The sequence below is a fragment of the Gymnogyps californianus genome, chromosome 1 (assembly GCF_018139145.2).
Source record: "Gymnogyps californianus isolate 813 chromosome 1, ASM1813914v2, whole genome shotgun sequence".
In the NCBI taxonomy this organism is placed as follows: domain Eukaryota; kingdom Metazoa; phylum Chordata; class Aves; order Accipitriformes; family Cathartidae; genus Gymnogyps; species Gymnogyps californianus.
Genome location: NC_059471.1, coordinates 161,154,144 through 161,176,229, shown reverse-complemented (window position 1 = coordinate 161,176,229; position 22,086 = coordinate 161,154,144). Strand labels below are relative to the sequence as shown.

Sequence of the window (22,086 nt, the reverse complement as noted above, 5' to 3'; positions counted from 1 at the left end):
ATAAAAGTGCATCACCTTCCATGCTGGCGTGCAGTGTCTTCCATTGTTGTTGTTGTGGTGCCTTCCCCTTCATGCCTTCCCCTTTGCAAGGCCGCTCACCTTCCTCAGCTGGGGGAGAGGACGCTTGTCTCAAGGATCCTGACTCCATCCTCAGGTCCTTCAGCCCTCGCATGCCAGCCTCCACCTTGTGCAAGGCTGGGGAGTGGGTGGAAGGGAGCAGTCAGCCTCAATACGTGTAAATTATACAGCTGGGGAACCCTCGCCACCCCTCACCTCCTCACTAGAAACGGGCCAAGCCATAACAAACTCAGGACAACAGTGAGTCACAGATTTCACAGGACCAGTGAGTCACTTTTACTTCAAGAAGCAGCCACGCTAGCAGGAGACCTGAATAAGGTTCATCCTCTTGTGGTAAAGCTTACACTCAGCTTTCTTCCCCCACCCTCCACAAAAAAAATCTTTGAAGAGTCTTTCTAAAAAAAGACTCCCAAGTGCAGTTAAGAGGCATTGTGAGATTGCTCCGAAGTACTGCTCGGGGAGGTCGGCACATTTGCTCAGCTTTCAAGATCAGCCCAGCAGAGGAAGCTGCATGGAAAGAGCTCCACTACATGTCCCTCATCACAGCTCATGGAGGGGACTCTCACCAGCAGCATATCCCTGCTGTGGCTGAGGAAATCCCCAACTCTCTGGCCTACCAAATGCACCCTAGTCTGCCAGACTGTGTCAACACCACTGCATAAACTGGGCCGGGTCTCTTGCCTTGAGGTCATCTAGCTCACTTCCATACAGCTAAAGTCTCTTCTCATCCCCAGAAAGGATGGCCTCATCCATATCACCCCATGGGAAGAGTTCCCAAGCTATGCTGTCCCCCAGCCATGCCTGTGTACAGGGTGGCAATGTTAGATGTTGTGTTTACTATTATAGACATAGCCCTAAAGAGCGGGATGCGATCATCCAGAGCAGACTGGCTTTGGGCAACACAGGGCTTCAAGAGAGATCCAGCTGCAGAGCCTCAAGTTGCTTGTACACCCCAAGTGTTCCTGCCTCTCAGCTCAAAAGCCCATCTTGAGCCCTTGTCTCCAACTCGTCTCTCTCTTCCTCCTCAGCCCCCCAGTTCCTAGCAGCCAAGCTTCCCTCTGCATGGGTACCTGACACACAGGACCTGGCAGAGCCTCATGAATTATGGAGCAAGAACAGGAGGTGCTGCTGCCGGAGGAGCAAGTTCCCGTACTCCAGCTGCTCTGCAGCTGCTTAATGGGAGGAATCAGCCCAGCCAGGCCTGCAGAGAGTCCTTGTAGGACATCAGATTGTTTGTGCTTCGCGCTGCTCATGGCCAAGCCTGGAAGTGAGGGCCCAAAGATTGGGTCCTTCCATCCCAGGCCTACCTGGTAACTGCTGTGCACTGTAGAAAGGTCAGCTCCCACCTTTCCTGTGCCCACCAGGCACAGCCTGCCCAGCAGCAGTAGTCATTGCTGCCAAAGTAGCATTAGACTGGGAGAGCCCTCGAGGCAGCTGCTGGCTGACAGTTTGGGTAACAACCCACAGCCTGGTGAGAACTATGCTGTAAAATCAAACATGCCTCATCATCTCCAGACTCCTCAGAGGCTAGCCTCAGTTTAGACTGAGAAGTGCTCAGGCTCATTTGGGCTAACATGAGCAAAGGGGTAACAAAAGCATAGTGGACACATCCTCAGGATCCCACACCCCAGCTGGACATTGCTGCCTCTCCCAGCTCTGGATGGACCAGGCAAGGCACATGGTGCAGAATAAAAGCAGACCCTTCCAGGTTACTGCCCTCATGCACCACAGGAGGTATAGCCCAACAGTATTTGTGCTTCTGCAGTTATTGGAAGAAAAGATTTGGATGAGGAGCCCACTGCATGCTCTGCCACACCCAGCAAGGCATTCTTTTCTACTGCTGTCGCCATGCAGCAGCAAGAGGTCCCAAGAAGACATGGGAGAGCTGTGTCATGAGTAGGACCAGCCTCTACAGAGAGGTGCAGGCCAAAGCTAGCACAATTGCGGACATTCTGCTCGCTCCACACCCCACTAGGTTTGCCTAGCACAGCAACTCAAGGCTGTCTGAGGCCTGCCAGGAATGCTTAGTTTAGGGAGAAATAGATTTAATCAACCCATTTTACTCAGACAGGGTAAGGTGTCAGTCTAGACCTCAAGAGTGGGTGACTTTGCCTAAGGGACCCTTCCACTTTCCCCCCTAGTCACATCTAGCCCCAGTGCTTCCCCCCAAGACTTTCCTTGGGCTTTTTACCTTCTGCCTTCCCAGGCTTTTGACCCTCACCCTCCTCTCCATCCATGACTTTAAGGGCTAAGGCTGCACAATCCCACCCACATCCAGTACTCAAAGTTGGCTACTCTCCTTCCCCCACTCCCCCAGCAGGGTGACCAACCCATGTGGACTTGCAGCATGAAACAGATTAGATTTTGAAACTGGGTAGACCAAAACTCTTATTTATTGATTGCTTTTTCTGTATCTTGGATATGGAGGTGTCAGAGGAAGTTATTCCCAGCTGATGGACTGGAGTGCAAAGTCCCCTTGTGTATCAAAGTAGTCAAAGACAGAGAGACCAAGCCGGTTAGGGAACGTGAACTGGTGGCCTGGCAGGTGGACTGTCAGATCATTTTGGTTGACGCTGAAAGTGATCTGCAAGACAAATGGAAAAGTCAGAAAAACTTTCTGCCAAGATACCCTCAAGCGTTTCCCCTCTGCAGCATTGCTGTGCCACCCTCCGCTTTGCAGGGTGAACACGCTCAGCAGCATAACCTGCTCTTCCACAGCAGGAATGTTATTCTGGTCTCCCAAGAGACGCCTATTCTCTGCTCAGTTCAATATAACATCCCTTTGAGCTAGACAGAGCTTGCGTGTTTGATCCTCAACCTCCATCACTGCTCAGAGCCCTGGGTGGTGGCACGGGCCAAGTAGAAGCCAGCCACCTCCTGTACAGACAGTCCTGAGACAGCCCCTGCAGTTGGGTGCCCTGTGCCAAACACACTCCCTTCACCAGGGCATGTACAGAGAGTGCATCTCAGGCCTCACCTCTGCTGTGCCCCCCTTCTGGAAAGGGAAGACAGTCTCCCTGTGCTCTGCACCCCACTCTTCCACCTTCTTTGAGTTGCACACAATGGTGTTCACATCACCATGAGCATCAAAACGGGGGTTGAAGTGAAGGCCGAGGTTGGAAGCATCCTTCCCCAGATTCATCACAAAGCTGCAGAGAAAGACGACATCAATACTGTTTTAATCAATACTATGGTAGCATGTTGCTCATTACCATGAACATCTGAGTCTGTTGCTTCAAGCCCAGCTGAGGGTAACCAAAGAGAAACCCTTCGCTAAACTGTACAGCTTCCCTTAAAAGATGGTGCTGTGTCACTAAGGGGTACTCACCTCTGTTGGGGTGATAGGCCCCACAGTGCCATCCCTGGGAGAGACACCACTTAGTTTGCACAAAGCTTTTAACAAGAGAAAGGTTCAGCACTTAGAGCCCTGAACAGGGAGTTATCCTGCACCCAAACCAGCTCCCAAGAAGTCAGTTGCTTTCCACAGGTTTCCTTTCAGCCCCAGTTAGCTGGTGCTGCATCCTGCCTGACAGCCACTGCCTTCTCCCCACCCTGCAGGCAGCTGAAATAATTACCATGTCATTAGCTATCCCAAAGCATCTGCAATGGCAGTGGGAGGAAGCAGCCTCCTAGCCCAGTGTCCACCTTGCCTCCAGGCCTCTTACCCAGATGAGAAGAGAGGAGGCATATTATTTGGCAAGAGAAAGCCCAAGAGGCTTCACTCCAACGCTATCAAACTTCAAAGGCACCGGGAAGAGCTGGGACATATTTCCTGGAACACCGCTAGTGCTGGTACAGCAGCTACGGTCTCCACCTTACCCATCAAGAGGCCCCACCAGCCTCAGACCTGCACGGGGGCTGGGGGCTGCTGCAGAGGTTTCCCTGGTGGCCCCAGCCACCCTGATCCCTGCACATTTAGGAGCACATTTCCACTTAAGCCCACTTGCCCGCTCACCAGCTTCCCTCCTTCCTTCCCCACCAGCATCCGAGAGGCATCTCCACTGGGTGAAAGCAAACTTCAACACCCTGAGACCCCCTGCTGCAACATGCAGCCTTTCCATTTGCACCATCAGCTGGAGCTGTGGCTCAGAGTATCCATGGAGCCAGAGCACCCAAGACCTCCCAGCTGCTTGGGCCATAATCTCCTCCTGCCCAGTGAAGCAGGGCACTGTAATGGTGTCCCTATTCCTGGGCCATCTTCATGCAGGGGAGAGGACGTGGCTGTGGGGATGATCTCAAACCAAATCTCAGTATAGACACAGCTTCCGTTTCCTTTACCCTGCAGTAGAGAGGATGTGGTCACTGCCAGTGCACGCAGCTGGAGCTTCACATCTGCATTGGCTTAGTCCCTTGGCAGTAGAGTGCGTCTGCAACATGCATTAGGCAATGACTCACTGGGAAGCACTGCTGGTGTTAACCCCTTCCAAAGCTGCTCCTCTCCTCCCCAAGGGAGGGATTCCTTTTGTCCCCCACCAGCAGAAGACAACTTAGTGTGGTGCCTTGGCCATGCCTGGGCAGCACAGCTTACCTCTTGGCGCTTGGTGCAATTTTCCCCTTGACAATGAGGCGCTGGCCAGGCTTGAGACCCAGGTTGGTGCACACTGGTCCCTGGGGAATGTGGAGGCAGAGACATTAGCTCAGTATCTGCTGCCTCACTTGCGCTGACTTGGCAGCTCTCCCTGCTGCCTTGCAAGACAGTGCATTGCTTTGGACCGCTGGAGAGACAGGGAAGCTCCCTTCCCTTAGGGCATTGCACCAGGGACATCTCAGAGAAGTTACCCCAGTCACATGGGACATGTGCCCAATTTCCCAACCTTTCTCCTGCTGTTGTCATCAACATATCTGTATTTCACAGCAGTGAAGCTTAAGTACCTGCAAGCTCCCATCACACCCACCCTGTCCCAAACACACCTGTGTGCCTTGGGGGTCTCACACCCTCCCACACAAGCCTGGCTGTGCAGGGATGGAGCCTCCACTCCCTTCCCCTAGCTTGGATTTGAACTTCAAGCCTTGCCCAGGTCCAGGGGCTCAGAGACTTTGCTCCCCAGCTCCCAAGGGCTTGGGGTTTTTTTTGTAGGCTCAGCATTTGCAAGAACATTCTCCTGCTCCATGTACACACCTTTCCCCACTTCCTCTCTAGGAGAGCTAAAATACCCTGTTAAACCCCTATGTACGCATTTTCTATCACAGCAGAGGCAAGACCCCAAGAATACTAAGAATCTTTCCCCCATCCCACTTTAATAAATAAGCTTGCACTTGGGACACTCCCTGATTAACCATCCTCAGTCTAATGAAAGATAAGTTAATCAGAGAAGTGCAATCACTCTTCTGACACAAGCATCTCCTCAGCAGTCCTTGACACTCACAGAAGAATACTTCTGTATAGCGCATTTCCTTACAAGAAAGGAGAGAGAATGATTCAGTGACTCATGAAAACTTCAGCCAGGAAGCAAGCAGCAAGGCTGCCCAGAAGAGAAGATGCTCAGAGAGCAATAAATATTACCACAGCTACTTCCCCAGCGCAGAGCTGCTGTAAAACAGGTTACCCCGGCTTGGGAGCCAACCCAGCAAGGACCCCCCACATACCTCCCCAAAGGGATCCTGCAGGGGAAAAAAAAAAAAAACCACTCCTGCCAGAACAAGAAATAGCAGCCACGCCTCTGTAATGGATGCAGCAGGAATCCTTCCTCCCCAGCAGCAGGCACCCAGCTCCAGCAGACCCTCTGACACAGGGGCTGATGAGCAGGTGGAGGAGGACAGTGCAAGTACCCTCACACCAAGCCAACACACTCCCCACAGTCCCCCTGCCACGAAGCACCACCTCCAGCAAAGCCGCCCCATCCCTTTCTCTACTCACGCAAGACATGGTGCTGCTCTGCAGGCTGATGCTCCTCTCCACCAAGGCACAAGAGTCTCAGGCAAGTAGATGAAGGGGAGCCCCACCCTTGCCTTTAAATAGATGGAGAGCTGAGTTGTCCCACCCCTTCTCCACCCCTCCCGCCAATCAGACTGAGGAAAGGGTGGGCGGGGTTGCTTTTGGGGGAGGGAGGGCCTATCAGGCAGAGCTGCCTCCTCCCACCCTCACCCAGGCTCCTCTCCAGGATGCTAAACCCAACCCTTCCAAGCAGGCTGCCGGCCGCTCCAGGAGGAGGTCCAGCTGTGTGTGGCCGTGAAGCCAATGGAAAATAGTTTCACAATGAGTGTTTTACTATCCAAGGGTTTTATCCCACACGGAAAATGGTCAGATGGATTGAGACTTGGCGGGAAGGGTCTGGGGGGAGGGCTGGGCTCTTCAGCCCTGGCTAAATCAGGAGCAGAAGAAATATCACTGAGTGCACACAGTACCTCAGAAACTCTTTGTGGTCCAGGTGAAACACCAGGAGCAAAGGGCTGAAGCTGGATTCAGGGTCACCCAGCCGCACTATCAAGCCTTGCTGTCCCCAGAGGCTGCCCAGTTGCTGACCCAGCCCTTACCACCCGCTCTTGTAGGTGCAGGAACCAAAGGAGGGAAAATAGTCCTTATTCTGCAGCACCCTAGACGCCCTTAAAACCGTGCAGTTCGTCTTGGCTGTAGGGCACAGCAAGCCAGGAGGAAGCTGTCTTGGAGGGCGGGGAGGAATTATCCAGGAAAGCTCAGCGCCTCGCTCCTGCATCTACCCTGGACACACCTGGGGGACTGAGGAACAAGGGGATGGAGGAAAAACGCTCTATCGCAATAAGCCATAGGATCTATATGTCTTTCATCTGCCTCCATGTTCTCTTTGTGGCAAGTATGATTCATTCTGGGTGAAAGGATTCCTTTGGAAAAAGTTACGCAATTACTACATGGCTCAACTGTAATTACACTGAAAGAGGAGGGAAAAAATTCAGGCAGTGGGCCAAGCCTGTGGCTTAAAGCTCTCCTTGTCTTGCATATTTGTCTCTAAATCACAAGACGCTCTGTGATTTCCTTAAGAGGCCCACAACTGAAACTCACTGAAACACTTTCTTCCTCTCTTTCTATGAGGCCCATCAGTTCCCCATCTCCTGGGACGTGATAGTCCCCATCCCTCTTACCCCCGCCAAGCACAACCCCAGAGGCTGTCACTCCTGGGTGTTTCCAGTTGGCACCATCAATGCCAGCAGAGGTAGCAGGGAGACCCTCCTGCGTGCTGGAGCTGGGGAGGGCATGGAAAGGCTCCAGCCTTCGGCCAGGTCGCTGATCACCCAACGACACAAGGGGGCTGGAGTAAAGGCCAAAGTGGGCTTCTCTGCTCTGACATGCCCGCTCCCTCTTTCCCCCTCTGGAAATCTGCCTCAGGGTTCAGCCCTTGAGCCTGATCCCTTCCATAGGGTGTGGGACAAGGAGAAGTGCTCCATACCAGCAGGAGAAAAAGTAACTAAAAGCTTCCCTCTGCTTGGGATGTGTGTGTAATTAAATCAATTCCTTTCAAATCCAAGATTTTGTGAGACTGAACCCCTGCAAAGGACCCCAGACCTCTCTCCAAGCAGATGAGCTGCTGCTGGAGCCATGGTCTAGCAGGTTTCATGCGCCGGACTAGAAGGGACTGTTCCCTTGCAAGAAATGTTGGACAGGGAAGGGAAATGTGTAGATATTTGCTCACTTAGAGCTGGAGATGGGGGAGGCCATTTAAAAGGTCAGGGGTAGTTTCTGTGTTTCCTGCAGCGTTTCTGGCAGCTAGGCACTCTAACCCAGCCTTAGCAGCCACCAGCTCCTTGAGTCCTGCCTGTCCAGGGACCTTCCTCCAAATGCTGCCGGGAAGATTAGAGACCAGCTCATGGATAACAGGTGATAATGAGGCAGGGGATACCATCCCAGAGGAGATGCTGGAAGGGCTATTTACATCAAGGAAATTCATCCTTCAGACTTGAGTCTACCTCAGGCAGCCTGTGTTTGTCTGATGGAAGTCCAGGTGTTCCCGCTGGCTTTCAAGGAGCCTTGAATTAAATGGCATTAGCACAACAGGCTAATACCACAGGCAAGGGGGCCATGAGATGTCCCATTGCCTGTAGGCCACAAGCTACCTCCATCAGTACAATGCCATGTCTCCCTTCCTGCCTCTGGGTTGGAGCCACCATGATGAGGTGACAAAATGTAAAGCTCCAGGATCAGCGTCCTCACAAGGTATGGCTGAATTCAGAGGAGGGAAGGTCCCTGCTCACCCTGATGGCACACCAGACAGGGATGGTGTCCCCAGCTGCACTGACACCTGCTCCACCACACTGAAGATGCAGAGGTGCTTCCCCGTTATTTTCAGGAGCAATGTGGTGTAGGAAGAGCCACTGTGAATTGAGAAGGGCAGAGCCAGGCTGGCTAGAGCTGGCAATCCTCACCTCCTGTCACCTCATTCCTTATCAGTGTGTGGCGGGTCAGTCAGCTAGGGGATGTGCCAGCAGGTTATCGGCCCATCCAATCTGCAAAGGATGTAGATGAGGAAGATGAGGACAGATCACAGCAGACCTTGGTGGCATGGGCTTATCCTGAAGTGTGGGAACTCAGCAGTGAGACAGGGCTCTTCTCCTCCACCGTTCCAGCCAGGCTATTTGTTACCGGGAGAGCTCTCCTGCATCACATTGCAAATCCTTACTTTATATTAGAGGGAGAGACACTGATCTGCACCGTACCTTGGGAAGCAAAAGATCTTCTTTGCCCAAGCCAAAGGGAGTGACTGGACCTGGTGCTGTTACTGCAAACAGTGCCCTTGGCCATGCCAAACTCTTGGCCAGAGGGAGCCGCAAGTGTGGAGAAGAGAGTAATGTCTGTGGGATATTACTTCAGCAGTGCCTCATCTCTGGTTATGAGGGTGAGGCAGGTGGTATTTGCATCTGCACCTGCTTTCTCCAAACTGGGATTGTGTGTCCTGGACAGGACGGGGCCAGGAGAAGGTGGTGTAGAAGAACCAGCTGCCGTGACAGGGGCAGACCAAATTCACAGCCAGCACATGTGTGCAAGACCAGAAATCACAGCAAAGACCCCACCAAGCATGTACTATGCTAGGGGTTAGGCATCCCACTCAGGTCCTGACCCTGGGCACCTACACTGTGGCCCATGCTTCAGAGACAGCCTGGCTCCTGGGAGCGACTTGCTGCCCTCTCGCTAGCCTTTCCTTGCACAATGTCCCCATCTACTCACTCCTCCTTGGAAAGTGCAAATTGGCCTTGTACGGTGAGCAATCCCAGACAGTCCTCAAAGAACTGCTGCTGCCCTTGGGGCCTGAGCTCATCCCTCGACGCTGGCGGTGACCCATTATTCCCATAGAAGGGACTGGACATCCCCATCTGTAGCTAGGGCTGCCCATGATCTTTGTTGTAGCTCTTCTCCCAGGGCCTCAGCCTTCTTCCTGCACTCTCCTTGACACCCAAAGAGCCCGTGCTGATCTCTCCATGCTGAGATGGCATGGTTTCTTGAGTTCCCAGCTTTCTTCATGGACATCCCCACCCCTCCCAACCTCCAAGCTGTAATTCAGCTTAGGTTGAAGAGGGAAACATGATTGCTAAGGGTGAGTTTCATCACTGTGAGTAGCTTTGATTTAGGGCCTGCCTTCTGGTCTAGCTGATAGGCACTGGTATGCCTCAGCATACCCGGACTAGTCCTGCATGCTGAGGACTGGAGTCCAGCTACTGCAAGCTGTAGGGTTGAGTTGAACTGCTCCGCTGAGCTGTTGGGTGGCTCTAACCAAGGTGGTTTGGCAGCCGCCAAAGAAATAGCCCAGTCAGGCAAGTGTCTGAAGCAAAAGAGGGAAGATCTGCCCCCAAATCTGCTTGTGAGAGATGCAGCGATAGACGGGGCATCCCAAGTCATGACCTTGGAGGACTGGGAAAGGGCCTGGCTGAAAAGCCCGTGGACTACGTGACCGGAGTCCACCTGTACGCGTTGCTCTCCAGCTGGCAAAAGCCTGTTTCGGCTGCAATTACTCCTTCCGTGATTTGCAACATCTTTCCACTGGGAGAGCGTCTTTGTACCTGTTCAGCCACTTTGTGTTATGTGGGCTGTGGTACTTTAAATTCAGGATTAGGTGCACTAAACTCAGATTTATTATCTCGCGGACACAGAGCCTCACATCAGGAATGAGCCACAGCAGGATCTCCCAAGCTTTGCCGGCTGAAATGTTTCCAACCACATCCAATTTCCTGGATTAGGAGCCGTCTGTGAGGCTCCGGCTCCTGCTGACTCCAGAATCTTTGCTTTCATTAAATCAGTATGGAAATATGTTCCCCAGTGGTGAAGATGATCCTGCAAATGTTATCAAAGGGTACCTGGACAAGGTGATTTATCCGGGCAAGCCTGAAGTTACAGCTTGGGGAAGCGGGAAAGACTCCTGCTCATGCTAATGACACCGGGATGTGTTAGACACACCTCAAAGTGCATCCCAGGAGCTCCCCAAATCCGTGCTCCCCACCTCCTCCCCCACACTGCTGGCTGCTCACATTGGACTCCATCTCTCCTCTGGGGTGTAAACCCTCCCCGGGCACAGCCGGTGGGCTTTGCAGCGGTTGGCGGGGAAGGGAGTGCTCTTGGTTTGCCAGCCGGGGTGGTATCCCTGCGGCTGTGGGACAGTCACAGTGCCCTGGCGGGGAGGGCAGGGAGGGAGCCGGGTGCTGGGTCGCAGCCGCGGGCAGCACGATCAGCCTGCGTCAGCCAGCGGAGGTGGTTGGTCCAAGCCGTTCCAGTGCCCTTCTAGCATGCGAGAATGGCGAGAAGCCACCGACTGGTCTGGGTTAGCTCCTCCGCCTGGGCGATAGGCAGGAGGACTCCTCGCCTGACGGTGCTAGAAATACTGACAACACAGCAAAAAAGCACCAAGCCTTCGACTAACTTGGACGTGAAGGATCCTGACTGTGAGGCTGGAGCAGTGGAGTTAGCAGATCTTTAATCCCAGCCAGGCGGTGACTGGTTGGGAAGGCTTCAGGCCATTTGCATTTCAGTTTAAGGGCACTTGGCCCAGGGCGGCACAGCAAAGGCAAATCAAGGAGGGGCAGCCTGATGCTTTAGGAAAGCACGTTCTTGGTTTTGACACAGAGAGGCTGCTCGCAATGACGCAGCCCAGACCGGGTGGTTGCTGCACGTAGAGTATTTCCAAGAGCTGCACATGCAGGTTAAGAAAAGCCTTGCAGCAGGTCGGGCAATCGCTGCTAAGCCAGAGGGGGACAGCAGACTGGGGAGAGCTGCAAGGTGAATGGAGTAAGGCTTAAGTTCTCCTGTAGGCAAAGTACAATTAGGGACCTCATACAACTCTGCCATGCAGTTTGAAACTGATAATGTTCTTTTGATTTAAAGAAAATGGGAAATCAACTTCTGACCGGTGGTGTGAATTTCCAATTTTCTTTAAATAAATCTAGTTGAAGAAATAGAAGGAAAGGAAAAGGTAGAAGTGAAAATGAGTTGGGGTGCAGCATGCGTTGTTCAGGCTGTGCAGGCACTGCAGGCAAGGCTTCAAACCTAACCTTTAAGAAATGACATGTTTCGAAAGCAGAGCTACAAGCTCAGCAAATGCTGCCTATAGAGGGGAAAACGTTGCCACTGCTTGCCTGGACGTTGGCTAATGACTTCCAGAGGGCCTGCAACACAAGCCCAGTGCCACCACTGCAGGAGAGAAAGGGAGTATTGTGCTAAAATATGATGCTAAGGAATATTCCTGGGCTGCTGGTTAGTGCTGGGAGTTCAAGGGCAAGGAAGTGCAGCTCCATGTGGGAGGGTCAGATGTTTTGGCACTCATGTGCCGGAGCAGGAGAGCTGCAGGCTACCGACTGACTGTGGCCACCGGCTCTGCACTACCGTAATACCCAAATTGATGTCCTTGCAACGCCTTAGAAACCTGCCATTTGTTAAGCCTATTTCAAGCCTAGAAATTACCTGCTGAGGCATATTCCTTGTGTCAGGTTGTGTGTTAAAGTGACTTTTGAGACGCGCTGGGCAGAGGTTTGTTTGCTGTACTTAATATGCAAACTGTAAGTGGATGCTGTGTTTGAACACGTTACAGCAACCCAGAAGGTGGTTTCAGCCCTTCCAAGAAACAGTGCTCAGGAGAAGTATGTTCGTGGAATACAGGTACGTTCTCCTGCAACACCCTTGAGACCGAAACTCAGCAGCATGCCGTTTTTCAGCAAGTGATGTGTGTAAAAACCAGTCTGGAATGATAATCCTGAAGAAAAGGGTTGTCTTGAATAGGCTTTGCTGGCAGGAATGACAAAGAAGCCTGAAAACTCCCTTTTTTTTGTGCATGCAAAGTGGTACCTAGGGTGTAGGATGTGGTATTAGTCTCGACACAGGGCAGAAATGGCATCAGAGCTGCTCAGGAGGTGAGGCTGGCAGGGAGCCTGGACCACATCAGGTTTTTCTCACTGAGATGTACCCTTCATGGGCCATTGCATCTGCTTTGGCTAATGTGTTCATCTGGAGCCAGCCCACGAGCCAGCGTTAGGGGCAAATCTCATGCTTGGAGAGCCTCCAAAGCACATGGGACCACAAGGCATCAGCACAGCCGAGCTGAAGCCAAGGCAGGCAAAAGGCCAACTCGGCCTTTCCAAGGGGCAATGGGGCCCTGCCAGGCAGCAGGAGCTGGAGAAAAGAGGATTGCCTTGGGTGGACAGGTTCCTGCCCTCCCTTGGTGTCCTGCAGGTGGTACAGCTCATCATTCCCCAATGCGGACACATCCTCCTGGCCCCAAAGCCAGTGCGGCCCAGGACTCCCCTCCACTTATTGACTGGGGACCCCCTAAAACTCCCTCGGAGGTTTCAGCTGCATGTGCCATCCCTCACTTGGTGCCCCAAACAGTTAGGCAGTACTGAGCCCTGTTAGGCAGCTGCTGCCTGCCACCCTACAGCCAGCTGGAACAATTACCCTCTCACTAGCAAGCTGTCTGTTATCCACCGGGATCGGCTGCTGAAATGGGAGGGTGTTTCGGCAGAGCTTGGCACCCTCCCTTCCCCAAGGCTTGTGCTATTTGGGGAGAGAAAGCACAGGGCGCTCCTCTCCGATGCTATCACGGTTTGGAGGCAGTGGGAAGCGCTGGGATGCGTCATCCTCTGCAATGCTGTCGGTTCCCACTCCCTTGCAAAGGGGGCCCAGGCACCCTCTGGGGTCGGCAGGCACATGCACATGACTGCTGTGGTGCAGCTGTGTCACTCTTTTGGGAGTTTTTGCAAGCGGATCTCTCTGAGAAAGCCCTTTGCAGAGTCATCTCTACCCCTGCCAGCAAGCACGTCCATCCATCATCATGCCCCACACAGGAGCTTGCTCTTCCTCACCTCTGGCTTCTCCGACTTCCTCTGCTCCCCAGGCTGAAGCACCCCACCGATGCCAAAGCTGGGCTTCGCCTGCCTTCAGCACTCAGGAAGAGCTGGGCTTGGGTGCTCAGCCCAGTCCAGGTGTCAACTGTCCACACTTTATGGCAAAAGATAGGGTCCACACTTGGGATCGCCTCAGTTCCCTCCTCCAGATGCGGAGCTGGGGCAGGTTCACAACAGCAGCTGGTGGGGTGGTAATACAGGCCATTTCATCAGGAGCACAAGCTCACACTCCCCCAGCACTGGTGGCACAGACGTATCCTCCCTCTCTTCTGCCCTGTGCTCCAGGGTTGGGCTCCTCAGCCTTTCTCAAACAAAGGACCTTCTCATTTTTCTGGAAGAAAGCCAAGGACCAGCTCACATCCCAGCAGAACTGGGTGGCTTGGAAGAACGGAGGAAAGCATGTTGATGCACTTAGCACCAAAATAAACAACATGGCTTTGTTCTATGGGATCATAGTCTTGCTTTTGTTATAATGGACATTGAGGCTGAGCACTGACAAACTCCTGACTTTGTCCGGGGGCATAGATCTTGACATGCCAACTGACTGCGTGGCCATGTGCACATGTGTGGGGCTTTTCTTTGGGGCAACTTTGAGGATTTTACGAAGCATTGTTGGCCCATGTGCTGCTGGTTGAGAGACATTTCAGTAGGGAGTAGGGTCACAGATGGGGCAAGGGGCTGGTTAGACATAATATCAGCTTCTGCTTAGCCTCTTTGCAGCAGGAGCCTGGGGGAAGAGGGATGGACATTCACTTGGAGCATCTGTGCACCAGTGATTTGGCAGCAAGCTCGCAGCATGAAGCCTGCTCTTCTCTCCCAGCGCAGAATGTAAGGGAGAGTCCATCAGCCAGCCAGGTATTTTTGGGTGTACCCTGTGTAACCCCTAGGTAGCCAGTCTGTGGGGCATACATCGTGGGGCAGGTCAGTGCTGTCTGTTCAGCCCACAGCAGGTTCACCAGATACACCGAGAGGCCAAGGGCCGCTGTGCTGGCGGGAAGCTCAGCCCTTACACCCTGGGGTGCTGATCCCTGGGACTCCCCCAGAGCTGGGGAGGGCATTAATGCATTTAGCTTCTCTCTTGGCAAAAGCAAAGTAAATGGCTGCAAGGGAGTGCAGCCCAGAAGGGGAGGGCGGAAGGCACTGCCTGAGGATGGGGGAAGGCGCTGGGCACATCCCTGAGGGCATGACAAGACAGAAGCATTGAGAAGCAGAAGTGGGACCCCTGAGAAGCTCCCTTGTGGACAGAGGGGCATTTATCACTTCCCCTTTGCTCCAGCTACTGATGACAGTTACCCAACAGGGTTACTAAACCTGCCTGACTTCCCCTCCTGCCCCAGACCCTGGGCTGGTGACAATGTTTCAGAGATCACACTGAAATGGTTCACGTGGTGTCCCCTGCGCCCCTGGCTCCGGAGGGCTTGTTCATGCCTGTTCACCCTCAGCCCGGAGGTCCACAGCCTTAAGTCCTACAGTCTAAGAGTTTTCTTGTGCAGGGTGGATTAGCTTCAAAAACCCTGGACATCTGAGAGGTACCGTCCTCCAGGCCCTCGGGCATTTGCTCCAGAAGCAGGCGACAGCCGGGATGTGTCATTTCCATTCCCACCAAAGCAAACAGGGAAAACCAGGGAGGTTCTCCTGGCCTCTGCACTGGCTAAATTTAGTCAGGCAGGTTCAAGCTGTAATATAGTGCACCTTCTCCCATTCAAAGGGAAGATGGGGAGGCGAGAGTAGTCCCCAGGTCAAGCCCATGATAAGGAGGTAAGCTTAGAGGGAAAGCAATGTCCCTACAGGGTCTGCTGTTGTGTAAACTTGCCCCGAGCAGGACAGGCCCTTTGCAGGACCCAGCACTAAGCCAAGCTCTGGGTGAGGCATCCCCCAACTCGGGCAGGCTGAGCATCCTGGGCTTGTTTCACTGGCTCTGCCGCCCAAGAGCTCCTGGAAGGAGCAACCCAAGGGCCACTGCTGGGTGCAGATGTTGGGTTGGAGTGGCGTGAGCTTGGTGCTGGGCAGCCCCAAGAGAAGGCCACTTCTTTAGAGCTCAGTTTTGGCACCCCATTGGGTGCCTGCCAGCCCAGAGGCACATGGAGGAGTCCAAAAACAGGGGCCTCCCTGCACACCCCTTGACGAGCGCCAAGCTGGTGTCTGTTCAGGATAAAAGCCGTTGGGGAGGGAAGTCTCCCTGGGCAAGCAGGCATCAGCCGTGACTTTCCTGGAGAGAAACAAGCAGGGGGGCAAAAGCCCCAGCCCTCCCAAAATGAACTCCTTCTTAACAATAGCACTGTCAGCAAGGACTTGTGCTGAGTGGCAGGGCTCCCCATGGCCCTTGGGGACTTATCTAACCCCTGACGAGACGCAGGGAGACATGCCATTCTGACAGTCCTTCCCACTTTGGAAACAAAGGCGTTTGTCTCTCTTTGTGGTGGTCTGTTTATTTCAGGGAAAGGGAAGGAAAAACAACAGAGAGCAGAACAGGGCCTTGCCCCACGTGGTGCTTTATCCGGCTGCCCTGGGGATGCGAGCTCAGCTTCATGGGCAGGGAAGGTTTTACCTGCTGAGCAAGTCGAGGGCGACCTGCGCCCATGAGCAGGGATGAGCGGCGCAGGAGGGAAAGCAGTGGATGGGAGAAGGACCCATCGGGGCTGGTGGGGCAGGGCAACTGGGGGCCAGCCCTGCATGTGGACAGGACTGCTTCTCCAGCCGTGAAGGTCTGAGTCCAAGGAGGGTGGCCAAAAACACAAACAGCCTGCCAAAAACTGCGAAGGCACTCAGCCTTCCCTAGCTGGCTCCCCACTGATGATAAGAGGTTACCTCACTTGACCCAGGCACCCACCCACCTTCCCTAGGGGTGGGTCCCCTCTCCAAATGGCCCAGCCAGTCTCTTGGCTTGGATGCCACAGAGGAAACAGGGCTGCTGCTCCCCATCTCCTCCTCCTCCTTCTTCTGCTGTTCTGAAGGCTGCGGTAGGAGGACTGCTCGCCTCACCTCCCCACCATGCTCAACACTCCCAGCTGGTGGGCGAAGGTACTCCTGAACTTGCTCAACAGGTAAAACCTTCCCTCCCTGTGAAGTCTCTCCCTGCGTTTATGACTGCCTGCCTCTGAGCCAAGGATGCCTTTTTGGCAGCCCCAGGAGTGGGCCCGGCTGGGTGCGGAGCACTGTTTTTCTCCGGGATTTTATTACTTGCTTCGTTTCTCAGGGTGTCTCAGTTGGCCTTCCTTCAAACTCTCCATCACTTCATCGCTATCTGCTCTCTTCCTTCCTCCAGCCCTGCACGGACCCCGCACACAGCAGGGAAACCACAGATGGCACCTGGCAGCTCCCAGAAATCTCTCTGGCCGAAACACCCGCTACTGCGCTTCGCTACAACCTCCACGTAGACTGAGCCATGCAGCATCCTTGCGGCGCGGCCGGTGGGTTGGGGAGGAGATGGGGGCTCATGCAGGACCTCTGCTGCTGCTGTGCTCCCATCTCCTCCTGCTCGCTGGCTGTGCTGGGAGCCTGTCACACCAGTGCCAACACTATCTCTTGCTGGGCAATGGGGCTGAGCCCCCTACCGTGGCACCAGGCCACCTAGCCACGTGTCCTGGGCTACCTATTCCCTGTCCCTCTGCCTGGGGATTACTACTTGCCTGCAGGGACCCCTCAGGGCAAGGGAGTGGGCTGACCTCCCTGGGCCTAGGCAGGACCCTCCAAGGAGCACCACTGAGGCTAGTGCATCCATCCTTGCTGCTCAGACCCTCCAAGCACAGCCCTGGAGCTGAATCAGAGAGAAAGGAGCAGAGAGCCCAGGACTGATGTTCATCTCCAGATGTCTGGGGCAGCCCTCTGGCAGGGCAGGGTGCTGTGACAGAGGGATCTGGTCTCACCAAACACCAACCTTCATCTCTTCTTGCATTGTGCAATGTCCATCAGGCTGAGGCTTCCTGAAAAACACCTCCTCAGGTTCCCAAGACCAGCCAGGGAAGCCCTGTGAGCTTCCAATAGCCTGGACCGAGAGGATCTTTAGGTACTACAAGCTGTTAAAGGATTCACAAAGGTGCAAGAGGGCAAGAGGGTAGGAACCGACAGCAGCCGTTCTTGCTTTGGTGCAACTCTGTCCTTTGGGAACCGCAAACCTGTTGCTCCTGGGCCCTGCGTGTATTGTGGCCTGAGCAAGGTCAGGATCTGTGCTGGGACTGGTTCACTCAATGCAATGGGGTTGGAAAGGGTGGCTTCAGGGTTGTCAAACCCTTGGCTGGGGGGAGAGGCAGGCCAGGTCGCTGCAATCACTTGATTAGGATGGATGCAGCTGCATGTGACCGTGGGATGCTGGAGGAGCAGCTGTCAGGGCTCTCCGACCATCTGCTCCCAAAGCTCTCCTGGCCTCTTGGGCACATAAAGGGATTTGGGATGAAGGCCAGAAGGTGGGCTGCTGTGCCTATAGGGCTGCTAGCTGTCATGTCAAGGAGATGGCTTGCAGAAAGACTTTGTCTCCCCAAAGAGCAAAGACTAATGCTGAGAAGCCATCACACCCCATGTTTTGGGACACAGGAATGGGGGACAAAGGGAAGCGTCATTTAGCCCTGGAGAAAAAGGTCAGCAGAAGATGGGGATGAACCTTAGTCCCCAGAACCAGGGCCGCCTCTGTCCAACCTAATAATAAGCCCCTAGTTGAGCAAGGGTAGTCCCAAACTGTGTCTGTACAGCTCTGCAGTGAAGCCCAGGGCACTGGGCCAGCTGGAGCAGCCCTGCCAGAGGAAACCTAACCCCTCCACACACATACCCACCCTTGGGGATCACAGGGTTGCTGTGGTTTGGGTCAGGCCAGCCTCAAAAATGCCAGGCTCAGCCTTCTTGAAAGCAGGCAACGTAAGTGAAGAGCATGACTGACCAAAGCTAGTGGGCTGCAGCTGCCCAGGGGATGCTCTCAAGGACTGGCCCTGGATGCTGACCAGCTCCCCATCAAATCGCCATTTCCCCTTTGGAAAACCAGCACAGTCCCGCTGCAGAAAGGTCAGGCTGTGCCCGGCACGCAGCTGTGTCTCAGCTTGGTTGGGGGACAGGCGGTTTTACCCCTCAGAGCGAAACTGAGATGCTGGGCCCTGCGCTGCTATTCCCAGAAGCAGAAGCGGGTGAGGATGCTTGGCCGTGTTGCGAGCTGGCCGTCCCTCTTGCAGGCAGGAGGGTGGCCGCTGGCTCAGAGCGATACTCCCTGTGGGGAAACGGGACGCTTTCCGAGAAAGGCAGGCTCTCGGCAAGCAGTGTGCCAGCAGCACCCTCTGGGCAGGGGCGAGAGCTGCTGGAGATGGGACGGCCCAGTTTGCTGGGCATGTGCTTGCCCTTTTCAGGGGAGACTCACAAATGGCAGAGAAAAGTTTGCATCTTTGGGTTTTTTGGGCTGGCACGGGTCTGCCCAAGGTAGAATGATACCCCTGTGTGTTTGCAGGGCCTCCCTCTGTCCTGAGTGCCCAGGGAAGGACATCTCAGCCCAGCCCTGCAGAGCCCCAGCGTTGTGCCAGGGTGCGGGTACCTGCAGTGGGCAGGGAAGGATGAATCCTGGGCGAAGGAGGAAAGCAGGACATGCACTATGGTTCACAGCTGAGCTTATCTTTTTTTTTTTAACTTTCTGGGGGTGTTTCTAAAGACAAGACACTCTTTGGTCCCTCCAAGAGGCTGAAACGTGAAATGCACTGCTTTTCTTTCTTACTTTCTTTTTTAATGCAATGTTGTTCAGTCTTCTGGGTCGTGTGTGCACGCTTCTGGCAACACCATGACATCCACTAAGGAGAATCACCCAGCGCTGTAATACCATGGACCAGGCCTCAGCAGCACCAGCAGAGCTGATAGGAACACAGGCTTAGGTGTGTGGCACAAGAGGCAGGGTCAGAGCTGGCCTGGCCAGAGGGAGAGAGGATGGTGGGTGAGCAAGCGGTGCCTTGGGGATGAGAATGGGGATCCTGAGCCCTCTCAAGGCATCTCCTCCCCAGGGGATGTACCCTACTGCACTGCTCCTGCCTCCACCAAGCTGAGGGTGGAGGATGCTCAGGGCACGCCAACACCCACCACTCCTTTTCGGTAGCCACAGCACCCTCCCCAGCTCTGGGTCTCCCCATCACCCCCCAGAGCAGTTTTGAGTGGAAGTTTTGCAGAGTGCTGGCACACCAGCTGTTATCACAGCAAAACTGGGTGCCTGGAGGAAGCTCTGCCTCTCCCTGGCACCTTGCGAAGGTGGCTCCCCAGGCTCCCACTGCTGGCAGCATCTCAATGCCACACTAGCTGCAGGTGGACCAAGTCCCTGGTCTCCTCCATCTGCAACTAGGACAAGCACCGACAGGCCCCCGCTCCCCAGCACACCTTCGCCCAGCCGGTGTGTTTCAGCTCTGCCTGCAGAGGAGCAGAGAGCTCCCTCTCCGCATTGCACTGGGGTGCCAAGCCTGACTTGGCTGCCGGTCATGCCTGCAGGCCATCTGACCGCAGCCCTGGCTCTCCCGGGGCTGGGCTGGCTGGGCACGCCGTGGTGGCAACCTCGCTGGCGTGGCGGCTGCCCTGCTCCAGCTGAGCGTCTGTGGCCTCCTCCTGTTGAAACATCACCGCTCGAGGGCAAACCAGCTGGGCACCAGCGAGTGAGCTGGGCTGAAGGTGAGGGCTGCCATTACAACAGCAAGGCTGTGTACGTGCAGCTTCCCAGCATCGTGCAACCACAGTCCCAGTTGCTCTCCTTCCCCCTACCTGGCCAGGCCTGCGTAGCCACAGAGGAGAAGGGGCACTGCCCGGCTGCGCTGTGAAATCTGGCTGCTCACCCAGCCTGGATCAATAACTGCCCTCCACGTGGGTATGGAAACGGGCACCACACATGGATTTGGAATCGCTGCACCCCTCGGAAGGGGTTGTGGATGGCTCATTGCGGATGGCCCTTTTCCCCATCCTGCTGCTCCAGACTTCAGGTCTGATTCATAGAGATTCAGGCACTTGAAACTGCTGCTAAGGGCTTTACAGCAGTGCCTGAACAGATTAGGTCCTCCTTCACTTTGACTTGGATAGGGAAAGAAATGTGGAAAATAGAAAATGTGATTCTTATAGAGGTGCAGCCGACGGAGCAGCAAGTAAAGCAGCGAGCAGGGTGTCTGGCGTTCATCAAGGGATGACGAAGAACTGCGTAAGACAACTATTGAAGGGAGGATGATGTGCAGACTGGAAAACATACATCTATAGCATTGAAACTATAGGGCATAGATGGAGGGCATGGTCCCACTAAGAGCAACTGCAAGCGTGACAGAAGATGCCAAGCAACAGCGCAGCGCAGCCCAGCACAGAAGGAGCTGATTAAGCGTGCACAAAAGGGAGCCGTGACTTGGATGCAGACTGCAGGGCTGTCAGCCACATTGTATGCCATTTGCTCTCCAGGACACAGCCTTGTGCTCACCAGCAACCAGGCTCTCCTGAGCAAACACGCTTGCGTGACCAAGCCACTGCCGAGTGGAGCTGTGGGGGGAAGCAAGGATGAGCTGTGATGAGAAACAGCTCCGGAGTGGAGAGCTGCAGCCGCGGGGTGGCTGGCTGCACCCAGGGTCCCAGCAGTAGTTAGGGGCCCTGCGGTGTCGACAATGGCCAGTGAAAGAAGCTGACGCCCAAAGAACAGCCAAAACTGTCTGTAGTTATAAATCTGGCTTTTCAGCCCTCGGGAAGGGGGCTTGTTCAACAACTCAGAGGAACACAACTTTTGAATGTGTGAAGGGACAGGACTTCACACTCTTTTCCCAGCCAGCTGCCATTTATCAACCCATATTTCACATCAGCCAGGATGACGCTCCGGACCACCCCATCCCACTCTCCAACGTTCAGTTGTTTGCCCCTGCCTGGCACGGCCTCCTCTCTTGTGGTGAAAGCATTCTTGTCGCTGAGCATCAGGCCGCTGTGAAAATAACTGAGTTTTTTGCAGGCAGCACCAGCTTACCTTGGGTTTGCAGAGCTATGGAGCAACTCTGATGTGGAACCTCCCACTCCTTGCCTTCTACTGAGACAGGCAGACAGACAGGAGGCTCAGGCAACAGCAAGTGAGGTCTGCTGGAAAACAATTTCAGCTGCACTTCTTTCTATACAGTTGCATTTTTTTCCTCTTACCCTGCCTAGTGATGAGGCCGCTAGGTATCACCCAGCTGTGTGTTAAAGGACAGGGTAACAACTGGTCTTGGTGGCGGGGATTCACAGCTCACACTGTACAAGGATCTTTGTACAGGCAGCGGAGCCCATGGTAGTTGCAATAGAAAGGAAAAAGGAGACAGAAAATTTGACATGAATATTATGAAATGGAAGAGAAATCTGGTGTCAATTCACCCCAGCCGGCATAACGGGAACACAAGGCAGAAGCCTCTTACTTCTAGATTTATTTTCAGCCTAGAGAACAACAGTCCAGGAGATGGGAGAATGAGAGCCCTAGACGGATGACTTACTAGTGGTGTCTAATTTGCTTATTGCACCTGGCACAGCATCCAAGTTCAAGAGACAAGGAGCACATAAGGATGATCCTTTGCAGGCGCTTTACTCCTCTGCATTGCCGAACATTGCCAGGGCAGGAGGAGGAAATATGGGTAGTGAACGGATGACTTCATGTTGCTGAGCTTGGAGCTTGCTGCCAGAAGTCTCAGGGTAACTCACAGACTCCTTTTCCAGGTAGTTGTATCTCTTCCTAAGTCACTATAGGGATCAGACAGATTTGCCTGCTGCTGTTTGTGTGCCATT

The 22,086-nt window shown here is 54.1% G+C and overlaps 1 protein-coding gene across 1 annotated transcript; it reads right to left on the bottom strand.

The window, feature by feature from the left end:
* Positions 1–2,453: 2,453 nt before the first annotated feature.
* Positions 2,454–5,991, bottom strand: LGALS1 (galectin 1). The gene is made up of 4 exons (XM_050915397.1): positions 5,936–5,991; positions 4,607–4,686; positions 3,056–3,227; positions 2,454–2,662 (listed from the first exon to the last, which is right to left on the bottom strand). The coding sequence occupies exons 1-4, from the start codon at positions 5,942–5,944 to the stop codon at positions 2,519–2,521; spliced, it is 405 nt and encodes a 134-aa protein (XP_050771354.1). The 5' UTR covers positions 5,945–5,991; the 3' UTR covers positions 2,454–2,518.
* Positions 5,992–22,086: the final 16,095 nt, after the last annotated feature.